The sequence below is a fragment of the Hemiscyllium ocellatum genome, chromosome 4 (genome assembly GCF_020745735.1).
Source record: "Hemiscyllium ocellatum isolate sHemOce1 chromosome 4, sHemOce1.pat.X.cur, whole genome shotgun sequence".
Taxonomy (NCBI): domain Eukaryota; kingdom Metazoa; phylum Chordata; class Chondrichthyes; order Orectolobiformes; family Hemiscylliidae; genus Hemiscyllium; species Hemiscyllium ocellatum.
Window position 1 is genome coordinate 112,639,614 of NC_083404.1, and position 18,646 is coordinate 112,658,259.

The following is an 18,646-nucleotide window of genomic DNA, read 5'->3' on the forward strand; positions in this document are numbered from 1 at the left end:
TATCACACATGAAGAAAATTCCCCTCAAATGATATTTGATGATCATCACACCATCATAAAGTCTTATGGAGCATGAACACTAGCATGGACAAAAGGCTTGTTTCTATCTAAGATCTGAATGGGACTTTTGCTGACTGCACCATGTTTAGCTTCATTTGCAATTCCTCAGATAATGAAGGAGTCCATGCCTACCTCCACTAAGGCCTGGACAATACCCAGGCTTGGACTGGTGGGAGACAAGCAATATTTACACCACACAAATGACCATCTCCATCTAGATGGTTCTGATTTTTGTTCCCAGGTTACGTGCACAGAGGCAGGAGAAATCTCAGCACTGTGAACCTGACCTGAAAAAGTGGCAATTCCCACTTCCCATTAGGAGCCAGAGAGCAAAAAACTGCAGATGCTAGAATCCAAAGTAGACAAACAGGATGCGAGAAGAACACAGCAAACCAGGCAGCATTAAGAAGTGAACTTTTTGGCTATAACCTCCTTCGGGGGTGGATGTGAGAGTTGTGGAAACCACACTTAAAAGGGGAGGTGTGAGAAGCTGGGTGACCCATGAAGAGCTAAGGATGCTGCCAGTTCTGGAGACTGACTAGGAGGCAAGTCTGCCTTGGGACTCCAGAACCTGGCCAGAAGTTAAAATACAATAATCTTTCTAGCCCTCGTCCCTTACCTGCTTCCTTAATTCACTTCATCCCACAACTCTCCATATCCAACCCATGCTACCTGATGCTGTACAGCCATCTGCTATAGTTCTTCATGCTCTTATGCCAACCTATTCTCTACTATCTATCCCTCATATCCCATGCCAAATTCTTTTGTACTTTCATCCGCCAGTTTTTCCTCTTCTGCATACCATGCTCACTACCTAGTGCCTACAAGAACCTGTGCATGCAGGAAAAAAGATGGTGTTCTATTATTTACAGTTCAGTATTGAAGATTGTACTCTATTTTGAAAGATACCCTTTAAAATAACACAGTTTGACAATCGTCTCAGGTCGACAGTTCACAATACTTGTTATTTGGTCTTGACAGTATTTGACAAGTTGGGCAATTCCAAGGGTTTTTTTTTAGCTGTTTCTTTTTATTGATTCATTCAAGCATTTGTTGTCCGTCCCTAGTTAACCTTGAGTAGATTGTGGTGAGCTGACTTCTTAAAGCACTGCAGTCCATGTGCTGTAGGTAGACTCACGTTGCCATTACTGCAGGATTTTGATCCAATGACTGTGGAGGAACAGTAACATATTTCCAAGTCGGGATGGTCTGTAACTCGGGGAGTAGCTTGCTGGTGTTCTCGTGGATCTGCTTCTAGATCTTTCTAAATAATTGTAGTTGTGGATTTGGAAGATGCTGACACAGAAGCTTTGGTGAATTTTGTGCACTGCATCTTAAAGTTAGTACATGCTGCTCCTACTGAGTGTCAGTTGTGGAGGATGTGGATGTGGTGCCAAACAAATGGATTGCTATGTTCTGGGTGGTATCAATGAACGTTGTTGGAGCTGCACTCATCAAGGCCAGTGAGGAGTATTTTATCACATTCCTGATTTGTGATTTGTAGGTGGTGGTTAGGCTTTGGAAAATCTGGAGGTGAGTTACTCGCTACAGTATTCCTAGCATCTGACCTGCTCTTTTAATTACTATATTTATATGGCAATATCAGTTCAGTGTCTGGTTAAAATTTCCTACCATTACAACACTTTAATTCTTAGTTATCTGTGATCTCCTTACAAACTTGTTTCTCAATTTCCTGCTGACTATTGTGTGGTCTATAGTATAATCTTAATAAGTTGATCATCCCTTTCCTATTTCTCAGTTCCACCCATATAACTTCACAGGATGTTCTCCCAAGAATATCCTCCCTAAATACAGCCGTAATGTTATCCTTAACCAAAATTGCTTCCTTATCTCTATCTCTCGGAATTATAGACATTTATAAATCCTTTAGCCCTAAGGCAACATGTTGGCAAAAATGGCACTGCCCCACACCCCCTCACCCCTCCCATCCCCTTCTATCCTTCCTATAGCATCTGTACCCTGGAACATTAAGCTGCCAGCCCTGCCATTACTATGCATCCCAGTCCCATGTTCCCAACCATGCCCTGCATCCATCTGCCTTACCCGTCAGGCCTCTTGCATTGAAATAAATGCAGCCTAATTTATCAGTCTTGCCTTGTTCTCTGCCTTGCTCTTGCCTTTCTTATTTAACTTGCTGCATCCTCCTCTACGATTCTGAGTTGTCTCTTTCTCACTATCTTCCCCCACCCCACCCCTTTACAAGTTCGGATCTGTCCTGCCAGTGAGGAAGGACATATCCAGGGATACGATCGTAGTGTCTGGGACATTGTAAGATACGATTAATGAGTATGACTATGTCAGACTTTCACTTAATTAGTTTGAGAAACCGCTGTCCTAATTTTGGTACTTGAGCCTAGATGTGGTCAGCAGAACTCTGCAGGGTGAACAGAGCTGTTTTGGCCATTGTTATTTCCAGTGCCTAGGTTGATATCAGCTTTATAGAGAAGGAAACAGACCCTTCAGTTCAACTCATCCGTGCCTACCATGTTCCCGCATACTTTTGACCCATATCCTTTTAAACATTTTCTATTCATGTACTTGTGAATGTATTTTAAATGTAACCGTACCTGCATCTTCCTCTGGCAGTTCACTCCACATAGACAGCGCCTTTTGTGTGAAAACATTGCCCCTCAGGTCCCTTTTAAATCTTTCTCCTCTCACCTTAAGATCCTACCCTTTGAACTCTCATACTCTCAGGAAAGACCTTTACTATTCACCTTATCTATGTCATTTCATGATTCTACGAGGTCACCCCTCAACCTCCTACATTCCAGGGGAAAAGGTCCCTGCCTATCCAGCCTTTCTTTTATAACTCAAAGTCCTGGTAAAACCCTTTTCTGCACCCTTTTCAACTTAAGGTTCTGGATACCCGAACCGTACACAGTACTCCAGAAGTGGCCTCACTAACATCCTGTACAACTGCAACATGATGTCCCACTCCTATACTCAATAGTCTGAGCAATGAAGGCAAGCGTGCCAAATATCGTCTTTGTCAGCCTGTCTACCTGTGATGGAACTGTGATCCTGGGCCCCTTGGTTGTTTTGTTCGACAACACTCCCCAGGGATTTCATTTGTATTTTGAGACTTTGTAGCAATTGTTACAACTGAGAGGCTTGCTTGGTCATTTCAGAGAGCAGTTGAGAGTCAACGGCATTGCTATAGGTCTGGAGTCACTTGTAGGACAGACCAGGTAAGGATTTCTTTCCCTGAGGGACATTAATGAACCAGATGGATTTTTCCTAATAGTGGTTTCATGGGCATCATTAGATTCCTAATTCCAGATATTGAATTCTGATTTATCATTGGTAGGGTTTGAACCTGGGTCCCCAGAGTATTAACTGTTGCTGACTGAATAGTCTAGTGACAGTACCACTAAGCCATTATCTTCCCTCCATTAATGTACCTTTTATATACAATCTATTCCACAGTTTACAATGCAAAAGCACCTGATCTAACGCTATGTCTGCAGGTGCCAGACTCAGATACTCATTCTTAGCTATGATTTCTGAGTGGCAGCTGGCTTTTTTAAAGCCTAGCATGAAACGTGCCCTCACCTGACATCCACTTAGTGGTAGTTAGATCGGAGCTAACCTTAGCTAACCTTTCAGTCCAAAATCCAGGTATTTAGGCTAACTTAACACCATTATATTGACTATTCCAGCACACATTTACAATCAGACTTGGGGACTGTGTGGAAAGTGATGTAATATGCACATACAGATTATCATATCACTTTATACCCACTCAAAGTGATTCACGTCATATGCTGCTTTTTGATGTCAGCTGAGGGCTGCCAACATGTGTTCTCTTTGAACAGAGCTAAGTCTTTTATTAATAATTAACTTCATTTTAACATGGTTTTTCTATCATTGGATTAATGACAGGGGCCTACTGGTATTAAAGAGACAGTGACTATTTCAAATGATGGTGACAGCGATGGAATGGCGGGAGAGGAACATGTCAGCCCACAGTTCCCATGGCAGCTGAACCTGCTGACCCACATTGAGGCTGTGCAGAACGAAGTAAACAGCAGAATGGATTTCATAGAGAAAGAGCTGAATGGTAAAATTAGCACTGTGCTGCTTTGGTCATTTTCTTTTAACATATGAACGTATGAATACAAATCATTCAGTATCTCGAGCTTGTTTTCCATTCAGTAAGATGATTTGATTTTGTATCATGTATATGTCCTGCCTAACATACCCCCCACCCCCAACAAACTGCCAAATACTTGCCCATTCACTTGCTATCTTTCTTCTTTATGTTCTCTTCACAACTCACTTTCTTACATATCCTATGTCATCAGCAAATTTAGTTATCATACAGTCACTCCCTTCTTCTAAGTCATTGATATGCAAATTGTCAGTAATTGAGCTCCCAGCATTGATCTCTGTGGTTCTCCGCTTGTCACATCCCGTCGAGCTGAAATTTACTCATTTATGCTTAATTACAGTTTTACGTTAGCTAACCAATCCTATATCCATGCTATTATATTGTACACTAATCCAAGACAATCCATACTCAAAAATGAATTGGAGCAATTTTAAATTTCAAGACTGAGATCGCGAAATTTGTGTTGAGATACAGATCATTCATGAAAGAACAAGATTGCAGTGTTGAATAGTCTAGTCCTATTCCCATAACTTTTGGTTCTCCTTTTCATTGTCATACATAAATCAGAGAGAAAATATGCTACATCACAACTGAGCAGAACACGGTTGTGTTTCATCCCATTTCAGAGTATCATCTTCTTCCATCAAATAATTATATCACATATCTTCTACAAATCTAGCTATAGCACATCCACAGGTTCACCTTTATCCTCATCCTCATACAAATGCCAATAATACAATTAAACATGATTATCCTTTCACAAAACCAGGTTGACTTTGCCTGATTACATTGAGATTTCTAAGTGCCTCTTTTATCTTCTAAATTTCAGAGTCCAGTGTCACTGTACCATTACAATGACACAATTATCTCATACACCACCACCAGATGCACTGCAAAAATTACAGAAATCTATAATTAAACATAAATGAATAAATTTCAGTTTGACGTTAAATTACCATGTCCATATTTATAACTTTAATTGCTTGTGTAAACTTGACATGGTTTATAAGAGTAACTTACCCCTTGTGGTAGTACAGTAGTGTCTTTCTTTAATTTCTTCTTGTATTACAAAAAAAGTGTCCACTTCAACCAACTCTGCTCCCCCAAATTCCATTCAGTTTCCACAAATAATATCAAATAAAGGTATTGTATAAAATTAGGACCAATTGTTTTCTTTAAAATGAGAATTAGATAAAGTTTTGCATGACACTATACTCAGATGCTGGAGATCAGAGCTGAAAATGTGTTGCTGGTTAAAGCACAGCAGGTTAGGCAGCATCCAAGGAACAGGAAATTCGACGTTTCGGGCCAGAGCCCTTCCTTTAACCAGCAACACATTTTCATCATAGATTCACAGAGTTGTTATGACACAGAAGGACGCCCTTTGATGTATTGTGTATGCACTGGCTCCAGAGCATTTTAACTTACTGCCAATCACCTGTCTCACCCCATAACTCTGCAAATTGTTTTATTTAAATAATCAGCCAATCCTCTCTCAGATACTCCAGTTGAACTTGCCTCCACCATACTTCCAGACATTGCATTTCAACCCATAATTACTTGCTGAGTGAAAGAAGATTTTTCTCACCTTGCCTTAGCTTCTTTCACAAAATAATTAAAATCTGTGTCCTCAGAATAGGATCACTTTCTTCCAATTCACTCTGTCTCCTCAGAATTATGAAAACTTATATCAGATTACTGCTTCCTCAAGGTTTTGTTTTTGTTCACTGGCTGCCTTTCTTAACCATCCCCAGTTGCTCTTATAAGGTGACTATTAGCTTCTTGAACTGCTGCAGTCCATGTGCTGTAGGTAAACTCGCAATACTATTAGGGAGGGAATTCCCTCTCGATCTAGATCGTTTATACAAGTCAGAAAAAACAAAATTTGCAACAGCAACCACTGGGGAATTCCATTACAAACTTTTCTCCAGCCCAAAAAATACCCAATGACCATTACTCCCTGTTTCCTGTCTGTCAGTACATTTGTATCCATGTTGTCACTGATCCTTTCATGACCTTAATTTTTCTCACAAGTCTGTTTTGTGGCATACGACAGAGGAACCTTGATTATCAGAAGGACACTGGGCAGGCAGTATTTTGGTCGGTTAATTGAATGCCGGATAACATAGTTCAGCCAAGCATCGGGATCTTGCCGGATAATCCAATATTCTGACAATTGAACGCCAGATAATCGAGGTTCCTCTGTATTTAGAGATCTAAGTGAAGCACATCTACAGCTTTATCTTCACCAACTCTTTTTGCTAACTGTTCAAAAAACACCGAGTTAGTTAGACATGTTTTTCCCTTAACAAATCTATGCTAACTCTTCTGAATAAATCCCTCTTTTTTAATTCTATCCCAAATAAATGTTTCCTTGCCACTGAAGTCAAACTGGCCAGTCTGTAATTGCTGGGTCTACCTTTGCATCCTTTCTGAACAAATATTTGCATTTAATTTTTAAGTCCTTCAAATTCTACTCTGACTTCCTTCAGTATCCATGGATACATCACATCTAGTCCTAGCTCCTGTCAACTTTAAGTACTGTCAACTTAACCATACCACCTACTTATCAATTTTAAATCCTTTTAGTGGCTGAGGTTTCTCCTCCATCACCATGGCCTGAATAGCATTTGCTTCATAGTTAAAGTTAGATGCAAAGAATTCATTTAACATCGCAATTATGTTTCTTGCTTTTAAGTGTAAATCCCCTTTTTCGAGCCCTAACCAGCCCCAAACCTCTTTTTATCACCATTTTACTGTAGCTGTGCTTGAAGATGATTTCGGGATTTCCCTTTATGTCAGCTGTGGTTTGCAGCACCATGTGACAGCAAATAGTGAAATAGCAAGTAGTAAAAGTGTACACTCTGTAGCAGTATCACTGAGTGTTTATACTTAGATATAACTCCCACAAAGCAAGATGATTAATTTTAAAGAGGAATGTTCCTTTATTGTTAAACCAATCACATCTTCCCAACCAATCATGTAAGTTCCCTTTTGTATATTTGACTCTGATTGAACTTATAACAAAGTTTTTTGTTCTTTTTTCTTTTTTCCTTCCATGCAATCTCCTAGTTCTGGAAAGTTGGTTGGACTTTTCTGGGGATCTTGAACCACCAGAACCACTTGCACGACTCCCACAGCTGAAACGCCACATCAAACAACTGCTGATAGACTTGGGAAAGGTGGAGCAAATGGCAACTTGCTGCTCTCTCTAGGAAGACAAGAAGTGGTGGGGCAGGGAGTGAGGGAGACTGAAAAAGGACAGAATGGATTGAAAAGCACACAGCAGATTGGAAGCTAATCTGTCTACAGTTTTGGTATGGAAGGATTTGAGTTCCATCAACAACTTACAGGAAATTAAGAGACTGGAATGAAAAGCAAATGGCCAATTAGATATCCTACAACATCGGGCTTAAGGCAGAGCTTCTGTCTCATTCATAGCACTTGCCAGCATAAAGTAGCCCCATCATTTTGGGAGCACTTGCATACAGTACGGAGAGCATTCTAATCACTGATCAAGTGTGCACACATTCCTTCCTAACTGATCATGAACGCCTTAGTAACAGTTGTGGAAGGGCTTTTGGTTGCTCAATGAGCAGTGTATGTAAGAAAACACAGATGGTTAACAGCATTTTGTGATTAGGAGTAACTGAATCTAGCATCTGTTATCACAGAAGCTGGAATTACTTCAAAACAGTGCCACTCCTGAAATCAGATGCTTGAAAATTACAGGTTCCTCAGTTGATTGTCTGATTGCAGTGAAATAATGCAGAGATGATCAGCTTATGAATTAGAAATTAAGGCTGCTTTAAATCACTGCAGCAATATTCATTATGTGCTTTGTGATAGTTGACTACTTAGATGGTCGACCCCAGGAACAGTTTTTGGAAAGAGCTACTTATTCCTGCCGTGTGGGCAGACAAGTTCCTTTCTCCGTCAGCTCCCAGCAGCCAAGCGTTAGTTCCAATGTGAATTTTCAACACAGTACTTATTGCATATATGGAGAGAGAAAAGAAACCCTAATAAAATATATTGGAATGTTCTGGCTTTTTCAAAGTTCAAGGGATGGTGAAGGTAGAAGAATTTCTGGTCAGAAGTTGGACACTGAGATCCTTTGGTTTTAGTACACCACAGTCTGAGATATTAAATTGCTGCATAAGACAGTCAAACTCATTATAGTTAGAAAATGACTTGAAACTTGACAGTACTGGCAATACAGTTTGAGGTGTGCAGTATTGGGATGACCTCAGTCTGTCAACTTCTCCTAATCTGAGATCATTTTACCAAGTGGATGCAACTTGAAAAGATCTTCATGAGATGAGTCTGTAGTTCTGTATGCTTTAACCTCATGTAACACCATATTGTACAGAAGCTAAACCAAAGGGTTGTCATGTTCAAAGACCACGTGTGCCCCAATTTAAAAAATTAACTTTAAACTCCAGAGAGCACTTGATCATTCTTCCCTCAGTCACGGGCAGGTCAAAAAATATACAAACACAATTCATCTGTCTGTGCTATTGACTACCCTGAATCCTTTCTCATTCCAAAACATGTGTTTTGTATACCCGTAATTAACTTGTTTCCGAAATTGGTGCTTAAAATTAAGGGCATGCAAAATAGGTGGAGTCAAAAAACTGAATTGAATTTGGAGTTTACGCACAGAAAACCCAGAGGACTTGTTAACATGGTTGCACCAGAAATGGTTCACTGGGACCTGTATGTTAACTGTTCTGTACAACAAAATTAGTGTAGTTACATTAAAAGAAAGATATGAAATTTGAAAGCTGTGCAGACAAAATCAGTTTATAATGTAGCCCAGTGGATCTCACTTTTTTTTTATCTGCCCAGAATACTCAGCTGCTGTTGTTCAGAAACACTTGAGCTAAAACAAAAGTGAATTGTATGCCAGGCAGATGTATTTGCTATCAGGGTGTGTGTTAACAATGTGTATATCTAAAAGTGTATATTTGGCTTATATATGTAAAGTTCTGGAAGCTGAAGTTCCTCCCCTTTGCATTTCATTCTGTGTATAAAACAATTCACGATGGGTTTTTTTAAATAGACAATAAACATTTAAGCAGCAGACCACATCTATTCTACTCAGTAGCAATGGCTATTATCACTGATCTGAAAACTTCAGTCTCCTACTCAAGCTAAATTTGGAGGTACATAGAACAATTTCTCTACACACTTGGACAGTCCATGCACTGCTGGGGAGTAAGCTTAGTAAAGAGGAAGTTTGGACATTAGGGGTTATTGCTTGGAAGGAAACAGTGACAATTATTGAGGTATGTTTTTCCACAGATGAAGTAAACATATCTACTAATCAAACAATTGCAATTCATAGTGGAAGTGTACCTGACACAAAAGAAAATGCATGAAGGTTTTGAAGATCAATCATTTCAGCCACAGGTCATTGTGTAGAATTTTTTCTGGGTAGTATTCAAAGCATCATTCCATTACACAGCTGTCCTTTTATAATTGCATACTGTTCATCTCCACTCACAATGCTTCAGCTAATAAAGCAGTCCATTTCTCACATGCAACAAGACTTAGATAACATCCAGGCTGGGGCTGATAGTGGCAAATAACAGTATGCCATGCAAATGCCAAATAATGACCATTTCAAGAAAAGAAACCTGACCGTCATGCCCCAGAGATTTTTGACAACTTTGTAATATCCAGATGGGTTAGCGTCACCAGTGACCAAAATCAAAGCTCAAACTACGACAAAAAATGTCATGGATACTAGAGTCCATGGAGGCTAGGCATTCCATGGCAAGGAATAGAATGTGGGAAAGGGTTAGGTTATGCATTTTGGCATGAGGAATAGGGGAATTATATATTATGGAAATGGTGAAAGACTGCAAAACGTTCCACACAGAGGGATTTGGGGATCCTAGTGCATGAATCACAAAAAACTAGCATCAGTGTTCAGCATGTATTAAGAAAGGAAAAGGCAATGTTGGCTTTTATCTCAATGAGAATGGAATGTGAAAATAGAGAGGGTTTGCTAAAACAATACAAGGCACTAGTTAGAAAAACTACTAGAATACTGCACAAAATCCTGCTTCCCACTAACCTAAAGAAAGATATGCTGGTTTTAGATGCTATTCAGAGAAGGTTTACTAGGCTGTGGAGGGTCTCTTATAAAGAGATATTAAGTAGGTTGGCTTGTACTCATTGGAGGTAAAAACAATGACTGCAGATGTTGGAAACCAGATTCTGGATTAGTGGTGCTGGAAGAGCACAGCATATTCCTGATGAAGGGCTTTTGCCCGAAACGTCGATTTCGCTGCACTTTGAATGCTACTTGAACTGCTGTGCTCTTCCAGCACCACTAATCCAGAATTGTACTCATTGGAGGTGAGAAGAAGAGAGGAGACTTTTTTTTTAAAGAAAAATTCGTTCAGGGCATGTGGGCATCACTGGCTAGGCCAGACTGTATTTTCATCCCTAATTATCCAGGAGTCACATGTCAGCCAAATTAAGTAAGGACAGCATATTCCTTCCCTAAATGGTTTTCCCAAAGAGCAACAACAGTTTTATGATCATCATTAGACTCTCAATTCCAGATCAGTTGTTGAATTTTCAATTTCCACTATTTGCCATGGGGGGGGGGGGGGTTTCAAACCTACCTTTGAACGTTACCTGGATTTCAGGATTAATAATCTGGCTATAATAGCACTCAACCATCACTTCCCTCGTTCCTGAAACATACAAGATTCTTAGGGTAAATGCAGGAAGTTTGTTTCCCCTTGGAGGAGAAACTAATAGCAGAGGACATAATGTCAGAGTAAGGAGTTGCTCATTGAAGACAGCGATGATGTGGATTTTGTTTTTCTCTGTATTGGTGATGAACCTGTGGAATTCTTTACAGCAGAGCTGCCAAGGCTAGATGGGTAAGTATATTCAAGATAGGCGGATCGGCTTATGGGGATGAGGAAGGAAAGTGGATTTGAGGATTATCAAATCAGCCATGATCCCTTTGAAAGGTGAAGCAGACTCAATGGGCTGAATGACCTACTTCTGCTCCAATCTGTTATGGTCTAAATGGAATGACTCCCAATTCATCAAAGCTCCTCTGCCACCTACAAGACAGAAGCGAAGTCTGAGTGTGATGAAAAGACTTTCAATTTGCCCGAGTACAGCTGCAATGCCATTGAAAATGCTTAAAGCGCTCCATTACAAATAGTGCATACTTCCACGCTCCAATTTATGCGTACACTCCACCACAATTGCATTCTAGCTGAGTTTGCACTACATTACACTCTGAGAAATTGCTATGGCTTCATTCCACCTACATCTACAACGCCCATCATCTAGAAGGACAAGGGCAGGACTTATTAATTCTAACACTAGCTCCCCTTTCAAATCACTGATCCAACCATCTGGGATGTATGTAGCTCGTTCTTGATCATCTGGGTTAAAGTTTTGAACTCCCTACCAATAATTGAGAGAGTTCTTTATGACAATTCCTTGAATGATTTAAAGAAGAAAGCTCACCACCTTTTATCCTTTCATAGGATGTGGGCATTGCAAGCAAACTCATTCTTATGTGCTCTTGAATAGAATGGTTTGTATTCTATATGAAATAGCAGTTAGGAATTAACTGTATTGTTGTGGGTCTGAAGTCATTAACCAAGAGTAGGTAAATACAGCAGGTTTTATTCCCTAAAGGACGTTAGCAAGCTAGATGTGATATAAAATAACCTGTGATAATTTGAAATATCTGGAATTATGAAACTAATTAACTTTAAGTTCCACTAGTTGCCATGATGAGAATTGAACTCATGACTCTAGATTCTTCTCGATTGATATTGCCACTGCTCTACAACCTCCCCTTATCCTTGGATGGACAATAAAAAGCTGACTTTGCCAAAGAGGTCTACCTTCCAAGAATGAATTTTCATTTTGGAAATACTATAAAAGGAAAAAAAAAGTCTGCAAATTATAATATGTTCTGGATAACATCTCTGAGAAACATCTCAAAACAATGTGGAAAGGCTGAATTATTTTGAAATGTAGTAACTAAGGAAATGTGGCAGCAATTTTATAGTTCAAAGGATCCTATCAACAATAGAACTGGATGACGAGAGAATACAAGAGTACCAGGGAAACTTTAAAATAAAACAACTGCAGATACTGAAAAATTAAAACAAAAGCAGAAAATGTGGGAGAAACTCAGCAAATCTAGCAACATCAGTTCTGAAGAAGGTCACGCACTCGAAACATTTCAGAGGAGCTTCTCCTGCAATTATTGTTTTTGTACCAGGGAAACATTGCTGCTTTTGTGAGATGTAGTACCATAGCAACTTATTGATCAAGTGATCTATCTGGTAGGGCATTTTATTGACACAATGGAAGGATAGCATTAGGCAATCTATTATTTCCTTAATAGTCCACTGAAATATAAACCTAGATTATGGTGCTGAGGTCCGAGAATGTTGCTTGAATCTTCAACCTTTTCTTTCTTAAATAAAATTGGTACCAAATACACTGGGAAAACATTCAGTATTTATGATGATGAACACAGTGTACAATAACTATAAAACACCATAATTAAGGTGTCTTATTGAAAAGAGGTAACAAATACAAATCCTTTCATTTCAATATAATTCTAGCTAAGGTGCCACACCATAGTCTTGTCATTGGCATTGAATCTGTAGCTGAAATTAATGTCAAGGTTTTCATAGAATTATAAATGGATTACACAGGAGGAGACCAATAAGCTTTGTGCTGGCCAAAAGAGTGCTATTCAGCCTAATCCTTCTTTTCAGTGCTTGGTGTGTAACCTCCAGGTATAAGACACCGCAAGAGTATGACTAAGTACTTCCAAATGTGATAAGAATTTCTGTTTTGACCAGTAAGTTCAACAGAAAGTTCTCAATCTCCACTATGCACTGGGTTAAAAAAAATAATTCTTCTGCCAACCACTCACTTCTAATGTATCATTGACATTGCGATCATTGATCCTCCTGTTATATTTCTTCTGATAACTTCTATTCTTCAACCCCGGCTTTCATTGTTATTTAGGTAAGAAAGAAACAAACAAAGAAATTGCATTTATAGAACCCCTTTTCAAACCACAGGGTGCCCTAACACTCCAGATGAGTGGTAGTGCAGTATCATCTGGCCTACATGTGACTCCAGACCCTCAGTAATGTAGGTTACTCTGAAATGACCTGGTAAGTCACTGTGTGTTATCCAATTGCTGCAAAACCTCATAAAATGAAACCAGATGGACCACTCAACATTGATCAAGGCACTGGAAATGACAACAGCCTTGTCAACGCTGCAAAGTCTTCCTTGCTAACATCTGGGGTTTTGTGCCAAAATGCTGTCCCACAAACTATTCAAACAATAGCCTGATATGGTCATAATCCATCATATGTGAAAGACAAAGTCCCAGATAGAACATCACTATTACTGGATATATCCTGGTCCCACCAACACAGTGGTATACAGACCAGAAGAAGGTGCCCAAAGATTCCTCAATGTCACTTCTGAACCCTAGAAGGTCTCATGGCAAAGGCAACAGGATAAGGCGGCTAGGAAGGTATGTGGGACGTTTGCTATTATTAGTCAAGGCATTAAATACAATATTTAGGGAGCTACATAAGATGTTAGGGTACAGCTGGAAAACTGTGTGCAGTTCTGATGGCCTCACATAGGAAGAAAGTGATTGTAGTAGAGTCATGGAAAGGTTTCGCAAGAAATCAGACCGTTTGGTCCAATTTGGTCTGGCCAGAGATCATAAACATTTAGTCTCATCTGCCAGCACCCGGCCTATATCCCTATAAACCCTTCCTATTCATATACCTATCCAGATGCCTTTTAAATGTTGTAATCCTACCAGCCTTCACCACTGCCTCTGGCAGCTCATTCCATGCACCACCCTCTGCAGGAAAAAGTTGCCCCTTGAGTCCCTTTTAAATCTTCCCCCTCTCACCCTAAATCTATGCCATCTAGATCTGGACTCTCTCAACCCAGGGAAAAGGACCTTGTTATTTACCCTATCCATGCTCCTCATGATTTTATATACCTCTATAAGTTCACTTCTCAGCTTCTGATGCTCCAGGGAAAATAGTCCCAACCTATTCAGCCTCTCCCTGTAGCTCAAAGTCTTCAACCATGGCAACTTCCTTGTAAATCTTTTCTGAACCCTTTCAAGTTTCACAACATCGTTCCTACAGCACAGAGACCAGCTCACAATATTCCAAAAGTGGTCAAACAATGCTTCCTCACTATCCTATCTACCTGCGACTCCACTTTCAAGGAATTTTGAACCTGCACTCCAAAGTCTCTTTGTTCAGCAACACTCCCAGGAACTTCCGATTAAATGTATAAGTCCTATTCTGATTTGCTTTTGCACCACACATTTATCTAAATTAAGCTTCATCTGCCACTCATTGGCCCATCTTATAGAATCATAAAGATATACAGCATGGAAACAGACCTTTCGGTCCAAATCATCCATGTTATCACACTGATCTCAACTGAATCTAGTCCCACTTGCCAGCACTTGACCCATATCCTTCTAAACCCTTCCTATTCATATACCCATCCAAATGCCTCTTAAATGTTGCAATTGTACCAGCCTCCATCACTTCCTCTGGCAGCTTATTCCATACACATACCACCCTCTGCGTGAAAATGTTGCCTCTTTGGTCTCTTTTATATCTTTCCTCTCTCACCTTAAATCTATGCCCTCTAGTTCTGGACTCCCCCACTCCAGGGAAAAGACTGTCTATTTATCCTATCCATGCTCCTCATAATTTTGTAAACCTCTATAAGGTCACCCCTCAGCCTCCAACGCTCCAGGGAAAACAGCCCCAGCCTGTCCTGTACACCAGCAACATGACCTCCCAACTCCTGTACTCAATACACTGATAATGAAGGAAAGCATACCAAATGCCTTCCTCACTCTACTATCTACCTGCAACTCCACTTTCAAGGAGCTATGAACTTGCACTCCAAGGTCTCTTTGTTCAGCAAGACTCCTTAGGACTTTACTATTAAGTATATAAGTCCTGCTGAGATTTGCTTTCCCAAAATGCAGCACCTCACATTTATCTGAATTAAATTCCATCTGCCACTTCTCAGCCCATTGGCCCATCTGATCAAGATCCTGTTGTAATCTGAGGTAACCTTCTTTGCTGTCCACTACACCTCCAATTTTGGTGACAGTTGTAAATGTACTGACCATATCTCCAGGTTCAGATCCAAAACATGTATATAAATGATTTGGATCACTAGAGAAAGAAGGAGGAAGATTCTTATGTATGTTACCTGACCTGGAACAATTTCACTATGAAGACAGGCATTAAAGCAGAAAGTCTAGTTTAGATTAGATTACTTACAGTGTGAAAACAGGCCCTTCGGCCCAACAAGTCCACACCGACCCGCCAAAGCACAACCCACCCAGACCCATTCCCCTACATTTACCCCTTCTACTAGCACTACGGGCAATTTAGCATGGCCAATTCACCTAACCTGCACATTTTTGGACTGTGGGAGGAAACCAGAGCACCCGGTTGGGTGGGGTGGAGAGAACTGTTTGATGTGTAGGATTTTGAGGGATACATACAGGATAGATATGAAGAAATGCTCTCCATAGTAGAGGGATTGATGACCAGGAGACACAGATTTAAGACAAAGGGTAGGAGGTTGAGAGAGGATTTAAGGAAGACTTGTTTTCTCACCAAGAGGGTGATAAGAATCTGCAAGGGCTGTTAAGAAGGGAACCATCACACCATTCAAGCAATATTTATGTGAGTACTTGAAACATCATAGTATACAAGCCTACACACCATATCCTGAAACATGGAACTAGATTAGATAGGTACTTGATGACAGACACAGATACAATGGGGCTGAAGAGTCTCTTTCTGTGCTATAAAGCTGTATGGGCTGAATCTTACAGCTGCGACAAATTTTTTGGAGGGATTTTCGAGCAAAACCTAATAAGTTTTCTTGCTATATCTTGTCAAACTTGCCTTATTGAATACTGACACACAAACCTGTGGCTTCTGTCTGATTCCAGCCTTTTTCAGCTCAATAGCAAATATCCCAGAATTTATCAACATCCCTTGACAATTGTTCACCCAGGCAAGCACTGTCAGTCCAGAGCTGCCCTAGGTGTTTCCTGACATTTGCCTGACATTGCTCCATTTTCCAGACAACGTCCTGGAAGTGTTACTGAAGGGCATTGGATAGAGATGAGACTTCCTCTGCCCCAAGGAAAAGCAGTGGATGTCATGACCGTAGACCTTTCCAGCTTGGTCTGAGGTTACCATTTGTGTTAAAGCAGTCCCAACGTATGGAATAATGACCAATATTACACAAAGAAAGTCAATGACCTTCTCCATTTTGCCAGTGTAATATCATCTCTTGTTGCCAATGCCTCACATTCACTCTATCCCTGCTACTATAACCACACAATGGTCAAGAAAGCACAACAATGTTTCTGCTTCCTTTGGAGGCTCAGGAAATAAAGACTCTTAACAAATCTTATAAATATACAATAGAAAGCATTCTATCCTGATGCATCGTGGCTTGGTATGGCAACTGCTCTACCCAGTACCATAAGAAATTACAGAAAGTTATAAGCACAGTCCAGTCATCACACAAGACAACTTTCCATCCATTGACTCCATCTATACTTTTCGCTGCCTCAGAAAGGCAGCCAACACCATCAAAGCCCCCTCCCATCCTGGTTATAGTCTCTTCCTGGTTATAATCACTTCCAACCTCTTCCGCCAGGCAGAAGGTACCAAAGCTTAAACACTCGAACCAAGAGATTCAAGAACAGCTTCTTCCTCACTGTTATTAGACTTCTGAATGTACCTCTCAAATTTTAAATTCAGTATTGACCTTGCTCTTTGTGCACCTTCTGTGCAGCTGTATCATTATATTCCTCTCTCTGTTCTAATACCCTGAACATACTTTGTATGGTATGATCTGCCTGTACTGCATGCAAAATAAAACATTTCACTGTATCTGGGTACATGTGATAATAAATCAAATCAAAATCAAATTGAAAGATCAGGTCGAATGCTCTCTCACTCTCACTTTTGCCCGCAACCTCATCCCTCAATCGCTGTCCTTCACTGCAATCCCTGATAGCCCCACCACTGCATGCCCTCTGCACTGCCCACTCTCACTCGAGACACCTCCCCACATTCACCAACTGTAAAAGCCAGGGGGAGCCACCTTCTCTCATCTCCCACAGTATCTACCTCACTCTCATTCCAGGAGGAGAAAAGCCCACAACAGGGTGAGCTGATCAAAATTTTCAAGATATTCATAGGAAAAGACAGAGTAGATAAGGATAAAATATTACCATTAGAACTAGGGGACATAGTCTGAGAATTAGGGACAGACTGTTCCTGAGAGAGATTCGGAAGCACTTCTCCACACAAAGGGTAGTAGATATTTGGAACTCTTTCACAAATAGCATTTGATCAGGATGCGTTGTTAATTTTAGATCTGAGATGGATAAATCTTTATTAAGCAAAGGTATTTCATTGAAGGGCAGAACAAGCTCAAGGGGCTGAATGGCCTACTTTGTTCCTATATTCCTGTGTTCACAAGGACAGGTGGGAGTCTGTATGTGTGGAGTGCATCCTGACTCCGACTGCCCTGTGTGGCTGACTTTGCGTCCAAGCCCTTGGACTGGTATTGGAGGCTGCTCTTGACTTACTGTGCCAGGAGCCCCACCGAGGCAAAGCAATTCCCCCTTGAGTTGACTGAGTCCTGCTCAAACTGCAGCAAGCTTCCTGCCTCTGCCTGTGCTAAGCGGTATGGTATTGCAATAGTACTTAGAACAAAAACACAAATTGCTGGAAAAACTCCATGGGTCTGGCAGCATATGTGAAGAGAAATTAAAGTTAACATTTTGGGTCCGCTGATCCTTCTTCAGTACTTGGAGCCTGGTATCTCTGGCTAAGGAGGCAAAGTGCAAAAAGGATAGTAGGAATACTGTGAGCACTGAGACAGCAACATGTTGGAGATGCAGCCAGGTCCAAACCATGAACTGGGTGTGTGTCCCTAAGTGCAAGGTGTCCGAACAGCCTCTTTACAGCTTAAGGTGCAGAAGTGCCCTGTAAGTGGATTGGAGATATGTCATGAGGGTTCTTGGAGGTTGACACATATCAGATGCTAACATCCATGGACATGGGGTACATGTGGCCTGTGCTCATGGAGTGTGTACTGAGATGTTGGTGTCTAGGGTCCAACGTGGAGAATGTTCAAAGCAAGTAGTGAACTGAATCTGCAGGTACCCACTCTTAGTGTGTGGCCAGCTCGTTTGGTGTATTTGGTAATGTAGGAAGCTGAATATTAATGAGGTGACTTCAGTCATCAGGAAGATATTTAACAAGCGAATTGGCTGTACTGAGTGAGGAACTCATTCAACCGCTTGTAAAAGTCACAAACAATTAAATAAGA

The 18,646-nt window shown here is 40.6% G+C and overlaps 1 protein-coding gene across 2 annotated transcripts in view; it reads left to right on the forward strand.

Annotated features, from left to right (window-relative positions):
* Window positions 1-9,267, forward strand: part of phf20l1 (PHD finger protein 20 like 1) — a 126,833-nt gene extending 117,566 nt beyond the window's left edge. For both annotated transcript variants that reach the window (XM_060823774.1, XM_060823775.1), the window contains 2 exons: window positions 3,967-4,144; window positions 7,268-9,267. In XM_060823774.1, the coding sequence (XP_060679757.1) occupies window positions 3,967-4,144; window positions 7,268-7,410 (321 nt within the window). In that variant the 3' untranslated portion in view covers window positions 7,411-9,267. The remainder of the gene's footprint in view (window positions 1-3,966; window positions 4,145-7,267) is intronic.
* The last annotated feature ends 9,379 nt before the right edge of the window (window positions 9,268-18,646 follow it).